Here is a 19,992-nt window from a genome sequence, read left to right as displayed (position 1 = left end):
AATTACACGCAAGTGGACTTTATTTACTAACTGTGTGACCTCTGAAGGTCGTTGGTAGTACTAGATTTTATCTTCAGGTGTCAGAGTAAAAGGGTCTGAATACACACTCTCCACACATCAGGCCTTCCTTTGAAGACACTGTTGAACCATGTGTCTTTTTCCTTTCACTTCACAATTATGCACTACTTTGTGTTTGTCTATTATGTGATACTGAATCTCAATAAAACCAACTGAAGTTTGTGATTGTAATGTGAGCAAATATGGGGAAGTTCAATTGGGTGCAAATACTGTACGCTTGTAACATCACTGCGTGTAAAGTGTCCTACTTTATCTTTCTCATTTTGTTCACACTACAGTGGCTTAATAATGTAAAAATGTGCAGCTATTATGTTTATTTGACATTTGGATGTGATTAATTAAATCAGACCAACTAGGCTCTGCTGCAAATGATTCGCCTGACAATAAGTCTTGCACACAGGTATTGCTGCAATAAAAATGTATTACAAGGTGAGTAATGCTTGGTATCTGAAGAAAGCATTGTCCTCTGTTGACCAATGAAATATCGATGATGTTTTTCCACATGTGTGTCCTGCTTAGGCTTTGTTTACTGTGTAAATCTTTGCAGTTTGTGTGCCAGCAAAACCACTGAGCGTAGCGGTGTAGCAAACATCTGGCTAACCAGCGTCAATAGCAAAAGAACCACAAATTCCTGTGGAAAAGAGATAACTTACTAATGCAAAATCACTTTTTTAACTCCTAAGCTCTGTCCCCTCCTTCTGACAGCTTGGTGCCACACGCACCCGGTTGCTCTTTGAACCCATCTATTGTCTTTTATTTTTGGTTGGGTTGGGATTACCGATAGTCTTGTTTTTCTGTGTTTGGTTGTTCGTATGTTGACAGCAGGAAAGAAGTCCGGATCCGACAGTCAACTGCCTGGCTGGTCTGAGGCTTCTTCAACCGTTTTGTTTTTTGTTTGGGCTGGGACTGCCTTCTCCACTTGGTTGAACATATTTTTTTATTCAACATCAGTTCAGCTTTGGCCACTGGTCTGGAGTTCATATGGCATTTGTGCTTTGAGTTATTTTAATTTGTGGATCATACCAGCAGCCTATGTGTGCAAATCACAAAAAAAGTCTGAACTTGGAAAGTGTTTTTAAATATCTGTTTGTATGTGGATGAAACATGCAAATTCAGCCAAAAATCAAAAGTGGTAAATATCCGTTAGTGTAGACAGGGCCTGACTGAAAACTTTATATTAAGTATTGTTTCAGCCCATCACTTTTGCATGATAGACTTGTTCACTTTTTATACAAAAAACATTGTGTTGCAATGCAAACTGCATCACTGCTTCAACTAAAATATCATTCGTTTTATAACATGAGTCCACATTTAGTTCTTTCAAACCATTACTTCTTCTTCTGCAATAACATTGTGTCCCACCAGAACAAAGGTTTGTCTCATTTCTTTACTGATTTGGGTGTGCGAAATGAGAACTACTGCACATTCTAAGAACAATACATTCAGCAGCCTGTACATACAATTAGCAAAGTGAATACTTTTCAGCAGCAAAATACAGAGAACATAAACAACTTGCTCATCATTACCTAAGGCAGAATTTGCTGAAGCTCATAGCAAGGTTTTCCTTTTAAACTTAAAAAAAAGTGGATTGGAGAAGGGAAAACATAAATACAAGAAATGATAGACTCCAGACACTGTGTAGGAAGGTGGCTCAGACATCATAATATGGGGATGAAAATACTTGGAGAGGTCATGTTGTCTTATGATGAGTAGGAAATATGCTTAAAATGGTTGTTTTAACAAGACAATGGCTCAAAACACATCAGTAAGAGAGCGACATCTTGGTTCCAGACCAACCAGATTAACCCGCTGTGGTGGTCTGTCCAATCCTCAGGCCTTAATCCCACAGAAAACTCAGTGTAACACAGGCACAACCAATAAATCCAGAGGAACTGATGCATGAAGTTCAATTGTCCTGGGCTGGAATAGCTGTTCACAGGGGCCAGGGGTTGAGGGGTTGACTCCATTGGAATAGAATGTGCAGTATTTCAAATTTATTTGTGTGTATGGAAAAAAAATCTGTTATAAGGGTTATAAACATGAGTTGAAATTCACTGTTATCTTGAACAAGACTATAAAAACCAAGCAGCATTTTAGCCAAGTTTCACTTCTGAATTATTCCCACACATGCTACAACTCTAGAAAGCCAGTTATGTGACATGACATGTCTTTCTTATTGTATGTAAGGATATTTATAATTTTCATTTGTGCAAAGCTAAACAAAGCAGCCGCTTAGGGACCCCAGGCCAACAGGGGGCTCAAAGAGCACTAGAATGATCACAGAAACCAGGTTTCCAAATGTATGACACATCCAAGGTTACTGCAACAAAAAGAGCATTCTGTTTGATAACTTCCATCCTCTGCTTCAAAGAGCAGAGGACAAAAAAAATAAATTCTCCTAACATTTTTAAACATATTAAAAAAACTATTGCAAGAGCTTTCAACATATGCATCATGTTAGGTGTCTATGAGCTTTATTAAATACAGATTTGTTTGTGCAGTTAGTTATTGCTGACTTAACCAGGCAATCATTATTTTGCTGAAAGACAGTGACGACCCATGTTCAGGTTTTTGGCCGAGGCTGCCAGACTTCCATTTAAAATCTCCTGTTATTTCAAAGAGTTCATGATGCAATGCACTCTAGCAAGGTTCACACGGCCTTTGGAAAAGAATCAGGCCCACAGCGTCATAGACCCTCCACTGTACTTAACAGCTGACCATGAGATGCTTTGTCACATATTTATCACTTTGTTTCAAACTGGACCAACCTGGAGAGTTTGTTGCTGAAAAGTTCAATCTTTCTAATTTACTCGTACTCGTCGTCTTCCGCTTATCCGGGACCGGGTCGCGGGGGCAGCAGACTCAGCAAAGACGCCCAGACGTCCCTCTCTCCAGCTCCTCCGGGGGGAGCCCAAGGCGTTCCCAGGCCAGCCGAGAGACATAGTCCCTCCAGCGTGTCCTGGGCCGTCCCCTGGGCCTCCTCCCGGTGGGACGTGCCTGGAACACCTCCCGAGGAAGGCGTCCAGGAGGCATCCGGTATAGATGCCCGAGCCACCTCAACTGGCTCCTCTCGATGTGGAGGAGCAGCGGCTCTACTCCGAGCCCCTCCTGGATGGCCGAGCTCCTCACCCTATCTCTAAGGGAGTGCCCAGCCACCCTACGGAGGAAGCTCATTTCAGCCGCTTGTATCCGGGATCTCGTTCTTTCGGTCATGACCCAAAGTTCATGCCCATAGGTGAGGGTAGGAACGTAGACCGACCGGTAAATTGAGAGCTTTGCTTTTCGGCTCAGCTCTCTCTCCACCACAACGGACCGGCACAGCGCCCCCATTACTGTGGCAGCCGCACCGATCCGTCTGTCGATCTCCCGCTCCATTCTTCCCTCACTAGTGAACAAGACCCCGAGATACTTAAACTCCTCCACTTGAGGCAGGAACTCCCCTCTAACCTGAAGAGGACAAGCCACCCTTTTCCGGTCGAGTACCATGGCCTCGGACTTGGAGGAGCTGATCCTCATCCCAGCCGCTTCACACTCAGCTATGAACCACCCCTGCGCATGCTGTTGGTCTTGGCTAGAGGGGGCCAGCAGGACCACGTCATCCGCAAAAATAAGAGAGGAAATCCATTGGTCCCCAAACCAGACCCCCTCCGGCCCTTGGCTGCGTCTAGAAATCCTGTCCATAAAAGTTATGAACAGGACCGGTGACAAAGGGCAGCCCTGCAACATGCACCGGGAACAGGTCCGACTTAGTGCCGGCAATGCGGTCCAAACTCCTGCTCCGCTCGTACAGGGACCGGATGGCCCCTAATAAAGGGCCCCCGATTCCATACTCCTGGAGCACCCCCGACAGGGCATCATGAGGGACACAGTCGAATGCCTTCTCCGGGTCCACCAAACACATGTGAACCGGTTGGGCAAACTCCCATGAACCCTCGAGCACCCTGTAGAGGGTATAGAGCTGGTCCAGTGTTCCACGGCCGGGACGAAAACCACACTGCTCCTTCTGAAGCAGGTTGCCAGAATCGCTTCGAGGCCAACCGGTAGTCCTTCTCCATGGCCTCACTGAACTCCTCCCAGGCCCGAGTTTTTGCCTCTGCCACAGCCCGGGCTGCAGCACGCTTGGCCTCACGGTACCCGTCAGCTGCCGGGATCTGGTCGAAGCTCTCCCGGAGGTGGGAGTTGAATACATCCCTGGCCGAGGGCTCCGCCAGGCATTCCCAGCAGACCCTCACTATGTGCTTGGGCCTGCCAAGTCGGTCCGGCTTTCTCCTCCTAAAGCGGATCCAACTCACCAGGTGGTGATCATTGGACAGCTCAGCCCCTCTCTTCACCCGAGTGTCCAAAACATGCGGCAGAAGGTCTGATGATACGACAACAAAGTCGATCGTCGACCTCCTGCCTAGGGTGTCCTGGTGCCAAGTGCACTGATGGACACTCTTATGTTTGAACATGGTGTTTGTTATGGACAATCCGTGACTAGCACAGAAGTCCAATAACAAAACACCACTCGGATTCAGATCGGGGAGGCCATTCCTCCCGATCACGCCTCTCCAGGTGTCACTGTCGTTTCCCACATGGGCGTTGAAGTCCCCCAGCATAATAATGGAGTCCCCGGGAGGGGCACTATCCAGCACCCCCGACAGGGACGCCAAGAAGGCCGGGTACTCTGCACTACCACTCGGCCCGTAGGCCAAAATGATAGTCAGAGACCTCTCCCCAACCCGAAGGCGCGGGGATACGACCCTCTCCTCTACTGGGGTAAACCCCAACACGAGACGGCTGAGCTGGGGGGGCAACAAGCAAACCCACACCAGCCCGCCGCCTCTCCCCGTGGGCCACTCCAGAGTAGAAGAGAGTCCAACCCCTCTCAAGGAGATGGGTTCCAGAGCCCACGCTGTGAGTGGAGGCGAGCCCGACTATTTCTAGTCGATATCTCTCGACCTCCCACACAAGCTCAGGCCCCTTCCCCCCCAGCGAGGTGACATTCCACGTCCCTAGAGCCAGCCTAAGCATCTGGGGATCGGGCCGCTGAGGTCTCCACCTTCGTCCGCCACCCAATCCTGTTTGCACCGGTCCCTCACGGTTCCCCCTGCAGGCGGTGGGCCCAATGGGGGATGGCCTCGCGTCTCTCGTTCGGTCTTGGCCCGGCCGGGTCCCGCGAGGAGCAACCCGGCCACCAGGCGCTCTCCGACGAGTCCCGACCCCAGGCATGGCTCCAGGGTGGGATCCCGGCTCTGCCGTACCGGGCGACGTCAAGTGCCTCGATATTTTGGTCCTCATGAGGGATTTTTGAACCATACTTTGTCTGACCCATCACTTAGAGTCTGTTTGCCATGGGAGACCCTACAAGGGGCATTTAGGCCCCAGACAACATAGCCTCTAGGATCATTTGAGCACTCAAACCCCTCCACCACGTTAAGGTGGCGGTTCAAGGAGGAGGGCGGTAATTTAATTTACCTATTTTCTGTTGCCAACTATTATTCATTTTAAGACATTTTTTAATGGTACTCGTACTCGTCGTCTTCCGCTTTATCTGGGACCGGGTCGCGGGGGCAGCAAACTCAACAGAGACGCCCAGACGTCCCTCTCTCCAGACACCTCCTCCAGTTCCTCCAGGGGGAGCCCAAGGCGTTCCCAGGCCAGCCGAGAGACATAGTCCCTCCAGCGTGTCCTGGGCCGTCCCCTGGGCTTCCTCCCGGTGGGACGTGCTTGGAACACCTCCTGAGGAAGGCGTCCAGGAGGCATCCGGTATAGATGCCCGAGCCACCTCAACTGGCTCCTCTCGATGTGGAGGAGCAGCGGCTCTACTCCGAGCCCCTCCCGGATGGCCGAGCTCCTCACCCTATCTCTAAGGGAGTGCCCGGCCACCCTACGGATTTTTTAATAGTCTCCATTATATTTATTGAAACCCATCTTTTTAATGGCTAATAGTAAGTTAGTTTATGGAGGTACCAAAACATTTGTATCCACATGCAGACACTGGCAAACCCTTGCACTACAAACATCAAGCACGTGCATTACAATAACATACATGACAGCCACAAAACCAATTTGAACATCAGTCCAGCAAACAATGCATTCAAGCTCGTATTGTTATCATTGTTGTTGTTATTACTGCCTTTTTACCATACCATACCATACCATACCCTACCATGTTAACTGATAAAGTACTTTAACAAACAGCACATGGTTGACCACAGTGCTGCACACGTAAAACACGAGAGAAAATCAAACTCCTAAAAACACTAACATAGCGCACTCTCTTGTGCAATCAATTTTAGAATGTATTTATTTATTTTTATTTATGTTTTGTTTATATCAGCTTTTAGCAGTGGCATTTTTGTTTTAGGCTGAGCCCTAAATCTTTAATGATCAAAAATCAGAAATAATAATGATAAAAAAATAACTATAAAAAACATTCAAACAGAAATCAATTTTTGTTTTGGGCTCCACAAAATTTGGACCGGCTCTGGCAGAAGGGTTGCTTTTCCATCTCTCAGGGCTGCCAAAAGTCTTGGACTGTCCCTGTTTGGGGACGGAGGGACAGAGACTTAAACGGACTGGATGGGAGGGAGAGAGGGCGGAGAATCCTGGTACAAACAGGGAGAGGGAGGGCAGGACAGGCAGGACTCTGAGTCGACAGGCAGTCGGCAGCGCAGGCTCTACGGTCGGTATGTAGTAGTGGAGGGAGCGTCTGTCTTGGACTAAGAACAGAGGAAACGCTTTGAACAGAAAATAACAGCAGTGGGATTTAATATAAAACCTGACGAGGATGAGACACAATTTGTCCGCTTGAAGGAAATTAAAACGCCGTTATTCCTCTGATTTATCACCGCTTTTTACAAAAATGGCGAATGACTCTCCGGCTAAGAGCCTGGTGGATATAGACCTGGCATCACTGAGGGTGAGTGTGTCTCATACAGGCATTTTCAGAGCAGCCGTTATGTTTTTAAATGAAAAAATAAATATGTTACACTGTAGTGACACAGCCCTGCGGTGGCTTTTCTTTGTCTAATATCCGCTGGCAGGAGAGGCGAGCCGGGCGCTGCCGGCTTATACACCAAACGAACCCGAATTCAATTACAGCAAGAGGTCAATTAAATGAGAATTTTTTTTCTCCTTATGTGTGTTTTATGTCCAGGACCCAGCTGGGATTTTCGAGTTGGTGGAAGTAGTAGGAAATGGCACCTATGGACAAGTGTATAAGGTTGGTGAAAGCCTCCATCAGTGTTTGTGTGTGTATGTGTCACAGTGTTAAAGCCTCAGCTGAGAACAAACCGGCGGAAACTGAAGCACAAACACGCAGTTATGTATTTTTTCCTCTCCCAGCCTCAGGAAAACGTTTATTATAGCCGACCGTGCCCCCCTCCCGCTCCTTCCTCTGGGACCGGAGCGGTCTGGCCTGGATTATCTCTCTGATAGCGTTTTGGCCTCTCAGCTGCTTCTCATCCATCCCTTATTATTTTATTTATTCAGCGATACACACAGCATCCCAGTAAAGATAATGCACCTATTTTTGGTCCATTAGACCTCCATCCTCCTCCTGCTTCTCCCATCCACACCACAGCTAAATATCGCCTTCATAGTCCATGCTTTGCGTTGGACTGATCAGGCCAATCCCATCCGTGCATGACTGCCTTTTGCCACATTGACCGACTTGTGCGCCATTGGGTGGGCGGTGTTTCATCGCGCATTTGTGCACACCATTGCCCAGCAGGCCTTTCGCTGGACTGGCTCTGTGGTGCATTAATGGGGATAGGCCTGCTTATCCACTCACATCTATGTTGCAGAGAAGACATCTGATGGGGATTTGGTTCTCCTGCAACCCAGATTTCCATCGCCTTTGGCCATCAAGGAGGAGCAGCATCAGGGTTCTGTTGATGGCTGATAGAAATTTAGGAAGGAGGTGTGAGCTGCAGGATCTGACTGAGCTTCTGTTAAGGAGGCCTTATAGATAGCTGGGTGCTTAAGGAAATATGTGTGTCACATTTGAATGTGATTGAGTGATGGGTTTCTGCATTTTGCTTAACACCAATAGTTGCTTAAGAAAATGTATTTGTTTTCTTTAAATCAGAAAACAGCATCTAAGCTCTATTAATTCAACTTGCACCGAGCTTTGGGCATATATTACATTTATTATGTTCATATTAAAAATGGTATGGTATGCATCTAGGTGTGGGCCGGTTATTTGGCATCAAGGTATATGTAGGTTTTAAAAAGCTACAGGTCCAACAACTGCGACATTTTCCATCATTACATGCTGACGGTTTGAAGTCCTTTTAATGAGATGCAAGAGAACAAGTGAGCGGCATTCTCTCTGGCTGTATGACGCACAGAGTAGCGCCACACTCCCCCTCCCCCAAGTGTTGCTGTGGGCTCCTGGTCAGCTGGCCTAAATATTTTGCCTTTGATCACAAGGCATGCAAAATGTGTAACCACAGCCTGTGAAATACAGTATTTTAGCATTCCAAGCTGCCCTTTTTGATACTGATATTGGATGGCGATGTTGCTTTACGAGCAAATTACATCTGGATTTAAGTGTTGGACTAAATGGCAAATAATGTTTAGTAAGCTGTAATGAATGTATTTGTTTATATTAATCAAGTTCAAAGCAATGGTCATCACAAGGCACTTTACAATACAAATAGGTCCAATTCATATATAATATTATAGAGTCCAATTTGGTTCAAATTGAATTTAAATCAGTCCAGTCAACAATTGTATCGTAAAATTCCAATATTAATGTCAGTCAGTCAATCAGTCAGTCAGTCATTTTCAATACCGCTTCTTCCATAATGGGTCGCGGGGAAGCTGGTTCCTATCTCCAGCAGTCTACGGGCGGGAGGCGGGGTACGCCCTGGAGAGGTTGCCAGTCCATCACAGCTAATCTAAATGTGTAAAGTCCAATTCAAACCAATTATAACACACAACAGTCCAATCCAGTTGATCATATAAGCCAAAAGTTAGCAAAGAAAGCCCAACTGATTGCAATGAGTTGTTTACTTTGCAGCAATCCATAATCCTGAGCAAACGCGTGGTGACAGTGGAGAGAAAAAACGTTTTTACAGGGAGAAACATCCCTCAGAACCAGGGTCATAGAACCGAAACAGGAATGAGATACAGTAAAAAACCAAAGCATTGGGCCAGGAAAGAGAAGGAGAGTACAAAACGTTAGTGGCAGAAATAGCTCTGGCAATGAGTCAGCACCTGAAAACAGCTGCAGCTCAACACAGGAGAAAATAAGATTATTGGTAAGATTTTGTAAATGTTCTCATTTCTGTCTGTTTTTGGTATAAACAGTGAGCACGTTAGGTCAGTGTCAAGTTTTGGTAATGTGGATAAAATGTGCAGATTGACATGTTTCTGTTAATGCTCCAGTCAGTGCAATCACTGAGTTTATTTGTATTTGTGGGGACCTTTCTGTGTCTTTAGCCTGACTCTACATATGTACAGCACAGTATACTGTTGGAAAAACATGAGCGGCTGCAGCAGAATTAGGTTGGAAAATGTGGGATCTTCCAGCCCAATTAAAATTGTTTCTGTTACTCAGCGTAATAAGTATTCAGGAGTCTTCTAAAGAGCTGCCACAGAGCAGTTCTCACGCATGTTTCAGGCCAGACCACTGTCCCTGCTGTTGTACACATCCACATTATGGCGTCGGGAACCACAGAACAGTCCTGAGGTCTGCTGGATCCTTGCCTCGGAGGATTTTTCAAGTGACCAGCAGCAATGAGTGAAATCACTGTAGCTCTGAATCAGACTTTAGCGTTGTGTTTTTATGGACAGTCGAGCTGGCCCCAAGGCGGGTTTTTGTGGTTGCCTGCTCTGCTGTTTCACATTTATTTTGGTAAATGAAAAACCTCCTAATTAGGCAAAGTGGATTTGTTGGGTCGTCATTTTTTTGTTTGTTTTGGGAGCCAAAGGTTCCCCCAAGTAGGAAAACTTGACCTACTCTGTGGAGTCTTTTTCTTCTTCCTGTGACTGGGGGTGGGGTCCTGACGACAACAGTAAACGTTTCATTGAAACTGAGTGTTTGTGGAAATGTTCAGATGCACTGGAACACAAACTAAACGTGACAATTTTGGTTTAGTTCCTCAGTTTAGTGAATCATACCAACGTCTGCCATGCGGGGTCTGAGTGAAGATGGCCCTTTTTTCTCTGTTTTTTGGCCAACAACACATGTGTGTGTATATCCGTGTGTTGCATTTTGGTTTGCAATGTTCACTTGATCCCTAACCCCAACAGCAAATAGCTGAGGAGGGTGACCAACGGAGGTGTTGCAGCTGCGTGCATCAACAACAGCTGTTGGGATAGAAAAATAACATAGAATGTGACAGAGAAGCCTCTCAAGTTAGCTTAGTTATCACTGATATTTGTCTTGTTGCAGGGATATTATTAAAAGTTATTTAGTACAGTGCCTTGACGATGTATTCACACCTCCTTGAACTTCATGTCACAGACCAACACAAAGTGGTGCCTAATTGTGAAGTGGAAGGAAAATGATAAAATCTTGTTTTTTAATTGTATTTGTTTTTATCCCCTTTAATCTCATCCCCTTTCAAATGCCTTCAGAAGTCACCTGATTAGGACCGGTGTGTAAACAAATCTCAGCACAAATCCAGGAGTTGCAGTTTGCCACAAGCCTTGCAGGCGACACAGCAAAAACGTTGAAGTAGGTGCCCTGGGTCAAATGAGACCAAAATTGAGTTCTCTCCTTTTATGCAAACACAATGTGCAGTGGAAAACTAACATGGCACCTCACCCTCATCTCACCAAGGAGAAGCATGGTGTTGGCAGCATCATGCTGTGATGATGCTTTTCTGCAGCAGATCAGAGTTGATTGGAGGATAGATGGAGCTTAATTGAGGTCAGAACCCCAGAGGATCCCGTTAAACACTGCTGTTGACCTTCCAGCAGGACACAAAGCCCCAACATACAGAAAGAGCTGAAATGGAATGGTTTAGATCAAAGGATTCATGTGTTAGGATGGTCCAATCAAAGGCCAGACCTAAATACAACTGAGAATCTGTGGCAAGACCTTCACAAATATGTGCTTCTCTCTTTCAGTCTATCACATAAAATTCACACAGAAGGCATGCTGAAATATAAGATGTAACAGTGTACAGAACTAACGTTACTGTGACATACCTGCAATATACATGACTGAAACTAAAACAAAATAACACATCATTTAAATGGCATTAGCAAAATAGAGTGGGGAGTTAGATATTTCATGTGTTTGTTTTGTAGTGGTAGAAAATTAAATCACCAAAAGAGAGAACCAGGATTAAAAAAAAACAAATCCTCTGGGGGTAAGACCACACTCAGCTGGTGGGACTGGAAATCCCCCAAACTGAGGAAATGGTTTAACCCATTTATAACTTGCTGAATTGAAGAGTCAGCCTGCTTTTTGTAATCACCGCTCCTCTAATTGTTTCAAGCTCGCTGAGGCATATTGTCTTTAAGTTCACAAAAGGTTGAGGAAGTACAAAATATAACTATTTAGTTTGCTTCCCCTAAAAACTTTCTGGATTGTATAGTTTGCATATATTAAAGCTACTAGCAAGACATGTCAGTAAAACCAAATTCACTTATGATATATTTGATCACCAGCAGAACGAGATGTCATTGTCAGTACTATATACTTTTTGTGCATGGGTTTCAGGAAACCTTTTTAACAACAGAACACATGGAAGTGGTTGGGAAAGTTGACCAGTTTGTTAAAACAAACAACAAAGATAAATTCAGTCAATAAGACAAAATAAATACATTTTGACAATAAATCTTTAGCAATCACACAAGTGATGAATTTGCACAGAAACCAGTCAGATGAAAAGTTTGCAACAGGAACCAACAGATGCATCCAGGTGAAACATCTGAAGATGATCATTCATCGTCAACAGTTTGCTTCAGCTCTGCCATCCACAGGAGTATCCAACACATGAGCAACTTCAGTGCATTTTAAATGCTTTAGAATCTATGTCAAAATCTGTCAAACATTGCTCATCAGCCAGAATACTTACTAATGCTGATCATCTTAACTCATGTGGCCCTTGTGATGACATTAACCCAAACACACACAAAGCAGAATTAGCAGCTTTTTTCTTCACTGCACTTTTTAAAACCATTGTATTTTATGAAGTAATGTGATGGAAATCTTTTCATCACCCAGATGTGTTTTTGATGTTAGTGCACATTTGATGGTGAAAACAATACAACCCTGGTTGGTATCTTTAAGTTAAATTCTTCCCTCCCCTCTTTGTGAGAGCAGTTCTTCTGCCACTGACTGTTATACAAGCCCGACATAAATATCACAGTTCCGTTTTATGTCGTACAAGCTGCAGGAGCAGCTAGTTTCTCATAGAGTCAGAATTTCTAGAACGGAATCTGCAGTTGTGACTGTGAACAAATCCTAACAAGCCAGGAAGGGATTGAATCATGGATCAAAATGATAACAGCTAAAACATTTCAACAACAGTTCACTGCTAGTCAAATAAATAAAAAATATAAAAGAGGTGCTTAAAGTATAAAAATCTAATTGTATCTGTTTTTTTTAATGGGATTTCCTAATGATTTAATCTCACAGTGCAAGCAGGAAGTAAATGTGTAACAGCTAACAAGAAAAACCCATTTTCTGAACTTTACAATGACACAGACTCCAACTTTAGTCATTATTTTCCGCTAGGGTAAACTGTTTATATCAGAGCTGTAATTTGCAATATGGCATTCTGTACTACTATGTGATTCATATAACTCACAAGCCTGCCATTTCTGAGGTATGTGAGGAGCCTTCCTGTACTTAACTGCATCAGGGAAACTCCGCTGTCAGATGTTATGCGTTGCAGGTGAAGACTGCACGTGTACTGAGCTTTCTTTAAATATTCTTTGGATATAAGTCCAGTACCTCACATTTTATCCTCCTGCTTGTCATCAATGATCACCGCATGTGCTCTGAATCCATCAGGGTTTATGTTTTTGTTGATTGGAGTGGGTGGCAGAAGAATCTTTGACAGCTGCAGACAGGATCGGTTGTCGTGTTAATGTAATAATTTAGAGATACTCTATAACTCAAACTGATGCCATCAAAATGAGTCAAACTGAATTCTAATCTTAAAGGTGTTTAATGAATATAAATCTGTAATTTGAGCAACTGGAAGTTAGGGTAAGCATTTTATTTACAGTTTGTGCAGATAACAAGAAATCTCTCAAATCAGTTTTACTTCCTCTGCACCTCTTTCTCTGACCTTCGAACAGGAAAGATGCTTGTTTTTCCTTTCTCTGTGGCTGATAAAGTGAATCTGGGTGTGGCTTTCCTCCAGCCTGTCATCAGCGAGGCAGAGTTCCATTACTGCGCAGGCTCTCAGGGGGAAATGCACCGCAGCAGTTCACCAAAAGCACAGGAGATCCGGCACACGGTCACGTGTCTGAGAGTTCATGCTTGGAGGTTTATTTTTTAGCCTCCGGGGATTCCACATTTCAAGCCATAAACACACATGCAGCTTGGTGCTGCTGTATTTTAGCTAGATGCTTGTATTAAATGCTTTTGCTTTATGCATTACTAGATTTATGCTACCTTCATGATTTATGTTGGTTTCTCCCTAAATTAGGTTAGCCTGACATTTTCAATATAAAAAAAAAAAGGGAAAAATATACTCTTAAAAATTATTCTGTCTTGGTCTCAGCTAGGCTTGCTGTTGATTATATCTAGAAGTGCTACAAGACAAACAAAGCCACTAAATGGTAATAATTTCCTTTTGAAACAAACAAAATGACGAAGACAAGCACCAAAAGGCTATTAAGCATGGGCATGAATGTTATTTACCTTTACTAAAAATTGCATGGTTTCATTTAAACAAAAACTAAAAGCAGAAAGGAATAACATAATCTAATTATCTTCATTTTAAAACAAAAAAGCAACAATTATTCCTAAAATTGCAAACAATATTCAAGACTATGGCCTATGGTATATGTGAAACATGCAACCGCAGTACTTATGAACATTGAATTAAGTAATTTTTTCTCATCTTCTTTCTGTTCCATCACCACAATATTCCCATCCCTCTCTGAGATCTTTAGCTTGTTGGTCACTAAAATCTTTAATTAAAGAACAAAACATACACAGAGTGAAGAAAACAGGCCCAAGTATTGAACCGTGAGGCACACCACAGGTCAGGAGTACTGGAGGAAACCATAGGAATGTTATGACAAAAACATTTGTGGTTTTGTAACTGAAACATTGGTATACCTTTATACTTTATACCTTCCCATGTCTTAAACCTATAGACTGAAGTGAAACAGTGCCATTTTATGATTAAGGCATTCAGTTACACAATGGCAGTTGTAATTCTGAGTATTTTAAGTAAAAAAACAAAACAAAACAAGTAATCATTCTGATTTGGAAGATTTCAGTATGGTTGTCAATAAGTTCCACAAAAGAAAAATCTTATCAGAAGCACATTTTCTTTATGTGAGTTTTAGTGAGAAGCTATTAATAGTGTGGCCCTTGCTCTGTAACGTAAAGGAACTACAAAACTGTCAGAAGGAATGGACTCACGCAAAGCTAGCTCACTGGCCTTCCGGGTATTCAAACTGGAATGTTAGCTGTGCCTGCCGTGACCTTTCACTGCGCAGGAAGTGAAGCACGGCTATGACCGCCTGCAACAACACCGGTAAAGCAAGCGCAGTCTCCACTTAGAACTTTTCTTTACAGTTTAACAGGCAGTTATTACAGTGACCTTTCCAAACGGAGGAAGAGGAAGCTCTGTAACTGATAGTGGCAACAGGAACTCTACTCTGTCTTGATTTGACTGGAAAGTTGTTTATGCACCGATTCTGAATTTAGCATAAAGTTGGACACTAACTGGAACACAAACGTGTCTTGTTCAGATTGTCTTTGTCAAAATATAAACATTATTTAGTGCGATCTATGGCATGATTCTTTCTCTTTTTAAAATGTAAATTTTTCTGCTGTTAATGAGTTTATTTGAAGTGACCAATTCTGCCTGCTGGCTATAGTTCATCTAAAAATAAGACAGAGCTTCTGACATTATCTGGGTCATGTTCTATGATGCTCGCTGCATGGATAAACGCGTTGCTGCTGCTGTTCTGTGGAAACATTTCTGCATCAGGTGGAGAACTTCTGTGTTTTTTCAGTCACTGATGGCATTTCATGGAAGCAGTTTCTTTGTCCTCTTCTGAGCATCGTTTCATTATTTTAGTCCATTCATAAAATGCCAAAACATGTTAATCATGCTTATAATGCAAGATGTTTATTGTTTTGCTTTTGTCTTAGTCAAAAATTGGGAGTCGCGTTTTTAAGCTAGAGAAAAATGCATTTCAAATGTTTGCAGAATACATGGCGTAATATAATGACTACCATTGTTATTGTATTTATTAACTAACAACTCATCTAATTATTTCAGTAATGCCTTGATTATAAATACCTTCAACATAGAAGGGCATTTCATTTGGTGGTAATTCTTGTTGCAAAATTTTCTGTACACATATTACAGTATTTTATTTTGAAGTGTGCAAGTTTATGACTTTTCCTTATTAGAATAATAGGAAATGAAGCACTTTAAATATCTGCTTTGTAAAATCTCACTTGAATTTGGCCACATGTAGCTGTTAGCTTACCTAGTTGCAGCCGAGTTTAACAGAAATATTTAAAAATTATTTATGTTACAATTACACATATAAACTCACATTTAGGGAATTGACATGAATACAGCTGAAACCAAATATTTACATGCACTGTAATAAAAAACAATCTTTTTCTCTCATTGTCTGACATTAAATCAGACTAAACTTTTCCTGTTGTAGGTCAGTTAGGATTACCAAAATTATTTCTATTTGCTAAATGCCATAATAACCTTCTATAAATTCAGAGGTTTACATACATCTCCCTAATATTTGGTAGAATTACCAAATACTAGGTGGTGAAATGTTTTGGGTGTTCTTCCATAGTTTGCTGTGAAATTGGCCCATTCCTCCTGACAGAACGTCTACAACAGAGTCAGGTTTGTAGGCTGACAAACCTCGCCCAATATTTTTCTATGCGGCTTAGATCAGGGCTTTGTGATGGCTCCTCCAAAATATCGACTTTGTTGTTCTGCTAGCATGGTCTAAAAGACGCGGGCTGTACGCAGATACAGATGACAAACTTTATATCACATAGGCTTAGCTTATTCAGCTGCAGACAATTTGACTGTTCAACATGGGATGGGTTGAAGAAGAGATAGAGGAGAAGCACAGAGGAAGGTCATTAGAGTCTGAGCAGTCTTCCTTTTCAGCCCTGGTCACGTGTTGCTGGGATAAGGATGGTCGGGTGGGGTGGGGTGGGGCGGGGGAGTTGCTATGATGGAAGCCAGTCCACCATGGTGACTATAATCCCACAGAATAAGATGGCACATGCTGGGGCAGAAGGAGGGAATTAAGGTTAGATTCAGTGGATTTAGTTAGAGAGAAAAACATGTTAAAAAAATATGCTGAGCCTCAGTTTTCCCACCTATGTAACATTTTCTTTTTTTTCTTACATATTTCAGTATGTGATTACGCTCGGTTTTGGTTTGTATGTGTAAGGAATTGTTGCTAGGGAAGGTGTGATGCCAGTAGGGCTGCAGGATTTAGGAAAACATGGCATATCTGATAATATTGGTGAAAGTTACCATGACAAAATTTTTTAACGTAATAAACAAAAAGGTGTTACGTCCTTCCTGCTTTCAAATAATCGGAAACACAGACCCTAAAATAATTAGTAGTTTATCCAGCTTCTAGAAGACCATTTAAATTCATTATTTCTATCATAACAATGTTTTATTGAAAAGTTGCTTTTGGGCAATGTCAGTTTGGATGTTTCTTCTTAATGACTTGAAATTCTTACTGCCTCTTTCTCCTGAAAAACATAAAAAAAACCCCAACATTTTAATGCTACAAATAATAATAATAATAACAAATAATAATAATTAAATAAGTGGCACCAATTATATTACAGGCATAGAACGCTTAAATGCATGGCACTTAAATAATGAACTAACATACATTGCAGTCCAGGCACCTCTTTGCGATATGCATATTGCATACAGTGATATTGCGATAACCATCTACTTGCAATATGTCGTGCAGCCCCGAGATGTCATTTTCTCTTCCCTTTTTGTTATTTATAAAATGAAAAAAATCCTTTGGTCTCTCCCTTTATTTAAGCCAATCAATTATTTATGCACCTTTTCAACAGGAAGCAGTTAAAAGAAATGTTAATAATTATGTATTGCTTAATGTAGTATTAATAAAGATCACTGTAAAACCTTCACTGGTTCTGTCTTCTGACTTGTTTCGATTTTTGAACAGAATAACCGATTGTCCTATACATTATTTTGCTCCGTACGTTATATTTTCCCTCTAATTAAAAAAAGCAGATAGTCAGATTTTGTAAAAGGTTTTCTTTCACATCATGATGTTTAGCATTCAGCTTTAAAACATCTTTCTGAAATGTTGGTGTTGTTAGAAAATAGACTCTGACACAGATTAAACATGTGAAATGTGCGGACAACTGTTGGGGTAATATAACTGGGTTTTATTAATTAATGATTTTGCTTCTTTTTTTGGTCAAAATAAGAAGAAATAATCAGTAATGTGTTCAAAATGTGGTTGTAAAACTTGCATCAGGCTTCTAAGGGAGTGCCACACTACATCCAGTCTGAAAGGGATTTAATGTACTGTACAAACACACTGTACTTACTGTTGATGATCTAAAGAGCCTCCACTGTCTGTGCAGAAACCCTTACATGCTAATGTTTTCAGAAGCCCGGTTAAATACTTCACATTTGACCTGAAAATCCAGACCGTCTCTGTCCCCACTGACATGTTAATATGAATCCATGCCTCTCAGTAAATAGACCAATTGCTTTTTTCTGTTTCGTGTCTGCTGGCTCCTGTAGAGATAGTTATATAATACACCCGACTGCAGTGTTAATGTGGTGCTGGGTGGAGGGATGGATGCAGGCAGACAGTGTGACCAGATGGCTTGTTGAGCGAATTAACAGTCTCTGTCTGTTGAATCAAAGTGGATGGTTCATCTCAAAGGAAAATAAGAAATTCTGTAGCAGGTTAGGCAGGCTTTACATCTGACACTAAAATTAACTGACACAAAGAGTATATGTATTTCTATGTGGTACCTGAACACCCATGGCTGCAATAGCAATAGCTGATTGGCAAACTTGTCTAAGCAGTTTTCATCCGATTTGTCATAGCACGTCTGAACAGCTTACCTCAGATACCAGTTCTGAATGAACTTTTATAAAAATCCTCTTTTTTTACACAGCAATCAGTTTAGCTTTAAGTTTCAATTTGATGTACCATTTTATCAAGTAATTTCCTAGTTCTTTTTTTTCCCTTTTATTTATTAACTTCTTGCTGGTTACTGTCAAACAGAAAAGCAGATGCAAGGGTTTGCATTATCAGAAATGTTTATTGTGTTCTTCCTGAAAATTACAACTTTAACAGACATGTTGCCTTACTGGCTCAAGAGCTTAAACTCAACCAAATCTCAACATTTATGGTAATCTAGTTACCCAAAATATGATATTAAGTTAACTAGGATAAGGATATGATGGAATTTTACCAAAATATTTTTGGTACAACTGTGCAAACCCATTTTTTGTTTTCACAAATAGAGTAAATGTGTCACAAATGGCCAGCCTTCATAAAACAACGTCTGTAATCAGTGTGGAATATTCCAATCTAAATTGACTATTCCGTGTATTTTGTTTTTTATGCACAGTTAACCCTAAGGTGGTCCTAATTGCAACAAACCGTGGGAAATAGTCCCTTTGAGCAAATAGAACAAATGTTTCATAAATCTGTGTCTGGAAGCATTTCTGTTCAATGTAGAATCAGCCAGGTTTGGGCTGCATGAGATGATGTATGACATGGAATATACATGAATGTTGTGATAACAATTTGACTTCGATAAACAAATAATTTAAAAGTGTTTTTGTCTTTCTGCTTTAGGTTCATAGCAAACATTGCAATTCAAATTGTTCTCTGCAATAGGCAGAAACTTTGAAATAGCCCTTTGTTTTAGTGCCAGCTGGAAGCTCAGAAGCAGATACTAAGTCTAGTATCATTAATGGCTAACAGTTAACAACTTGTTATTCTCACTGTCTACAAATCATTACAATCTTGTCTGTCTTTATTATTGCGTTTTTCTCTATCAGGCTCTCAAAATGCTGCAACACAAACAATTTAATAGTGGAGGCTTCTTTGATGCTAGCCCAATGAGTTGTTGCTATTAGCTGACCCTTTCAACACGATGGGGCAGTTCAGGAACTTCTTCCCTTCTTACTTCAAAATAAAAATCTAAAACCAATGGTGCTTTATGCAGCAGTAAGGTGACATTTGTAGGTGGTAATTTTTAGGTTGGTAATATAAAATAGACTGCCCCGATAATGTCAGAATTCTGAAGGTCAGTTGGAGGTTGTCAGCCATCGCCATTTTCAGATGCAATATGGCTGTTGCGTATATAAAATGTTGTGTAGGCTGATGTCATTGCCAGATCCAAAGTCCGACTTCTGGAAGCATTTAAATGAATCAATAGATTCATAAAGTTATGGTTAAAGTACTTACCTTGATATTTGGGTTCAGAATGAAAACCTGACCAATTTTAGCAGATGCACCCATCTTTATACCAACTGATAGCTCTTTGTGAGACAGACTCTATACTACATCCCTAGTAGGAATTATTTTAATCCTACTAGGATTAAAATAATAGTATCCGTCAACAAAATTACTGGGCGTTTCTTTTTTGTACCTTTAGGGCTCTTCCAAGACACTCCATACAATACATAACATGTACATATCTGTACATAACTCCTGAGGACATTTCTAGGGTTGGATAATCAGTCACGTGTTTCCTGC

General features: G+C 41.9%; 1 protein-coding gene across 1 annotated transcript in view; it reads left to right on the top strand.

The window, feature by feature from the left end:
• Positions 1–6,714: 6,714 nt before the first annotated feature.
• map4k4 (mitogen-activated protein kinase kinase kinase kinase 4) overlaps positions 6,715–19,992 on the top strand; it is a 118,197-nt gene continuing 104,919 nt past the window's right edge. The window contains exons 1-2 of the mRNA XM_047370083.1: positions 6,715–6,982; positions 7,220–7,285. Of these exons, the coding sequence (XP_047226039.1) occupies positions 6,926–6,982; positions 7,220–7,285 (123 nt within the window). The 5' untranslated portion in view covers positions 6,715–6,925. The remainder of the gene's footprint in view (positions 6,983–7,219; positions 7,286–19,992) is intronic.

The sequence above is a fragment of the Girardinichthys multiradiatus genome, chromosome 7 (genome assembly GCF_021462225.1).
Source record: "Girardinichthys multiradiatus isolate DD_20200921_A chromosome 7, DD_fGirMul_XY1, whole genome shotgun sequence".
NCBI classification, from domain to species: Eukaryota; Metazoa; Chordata; class Actinopteri; order Cyprinodontiformes; family Goodeidae; genus Girardinichthys; species Girardinichthys multiradiatus.
This window is presented reverse-complemented; position numbering and strand designations above follow the sequence as displayed.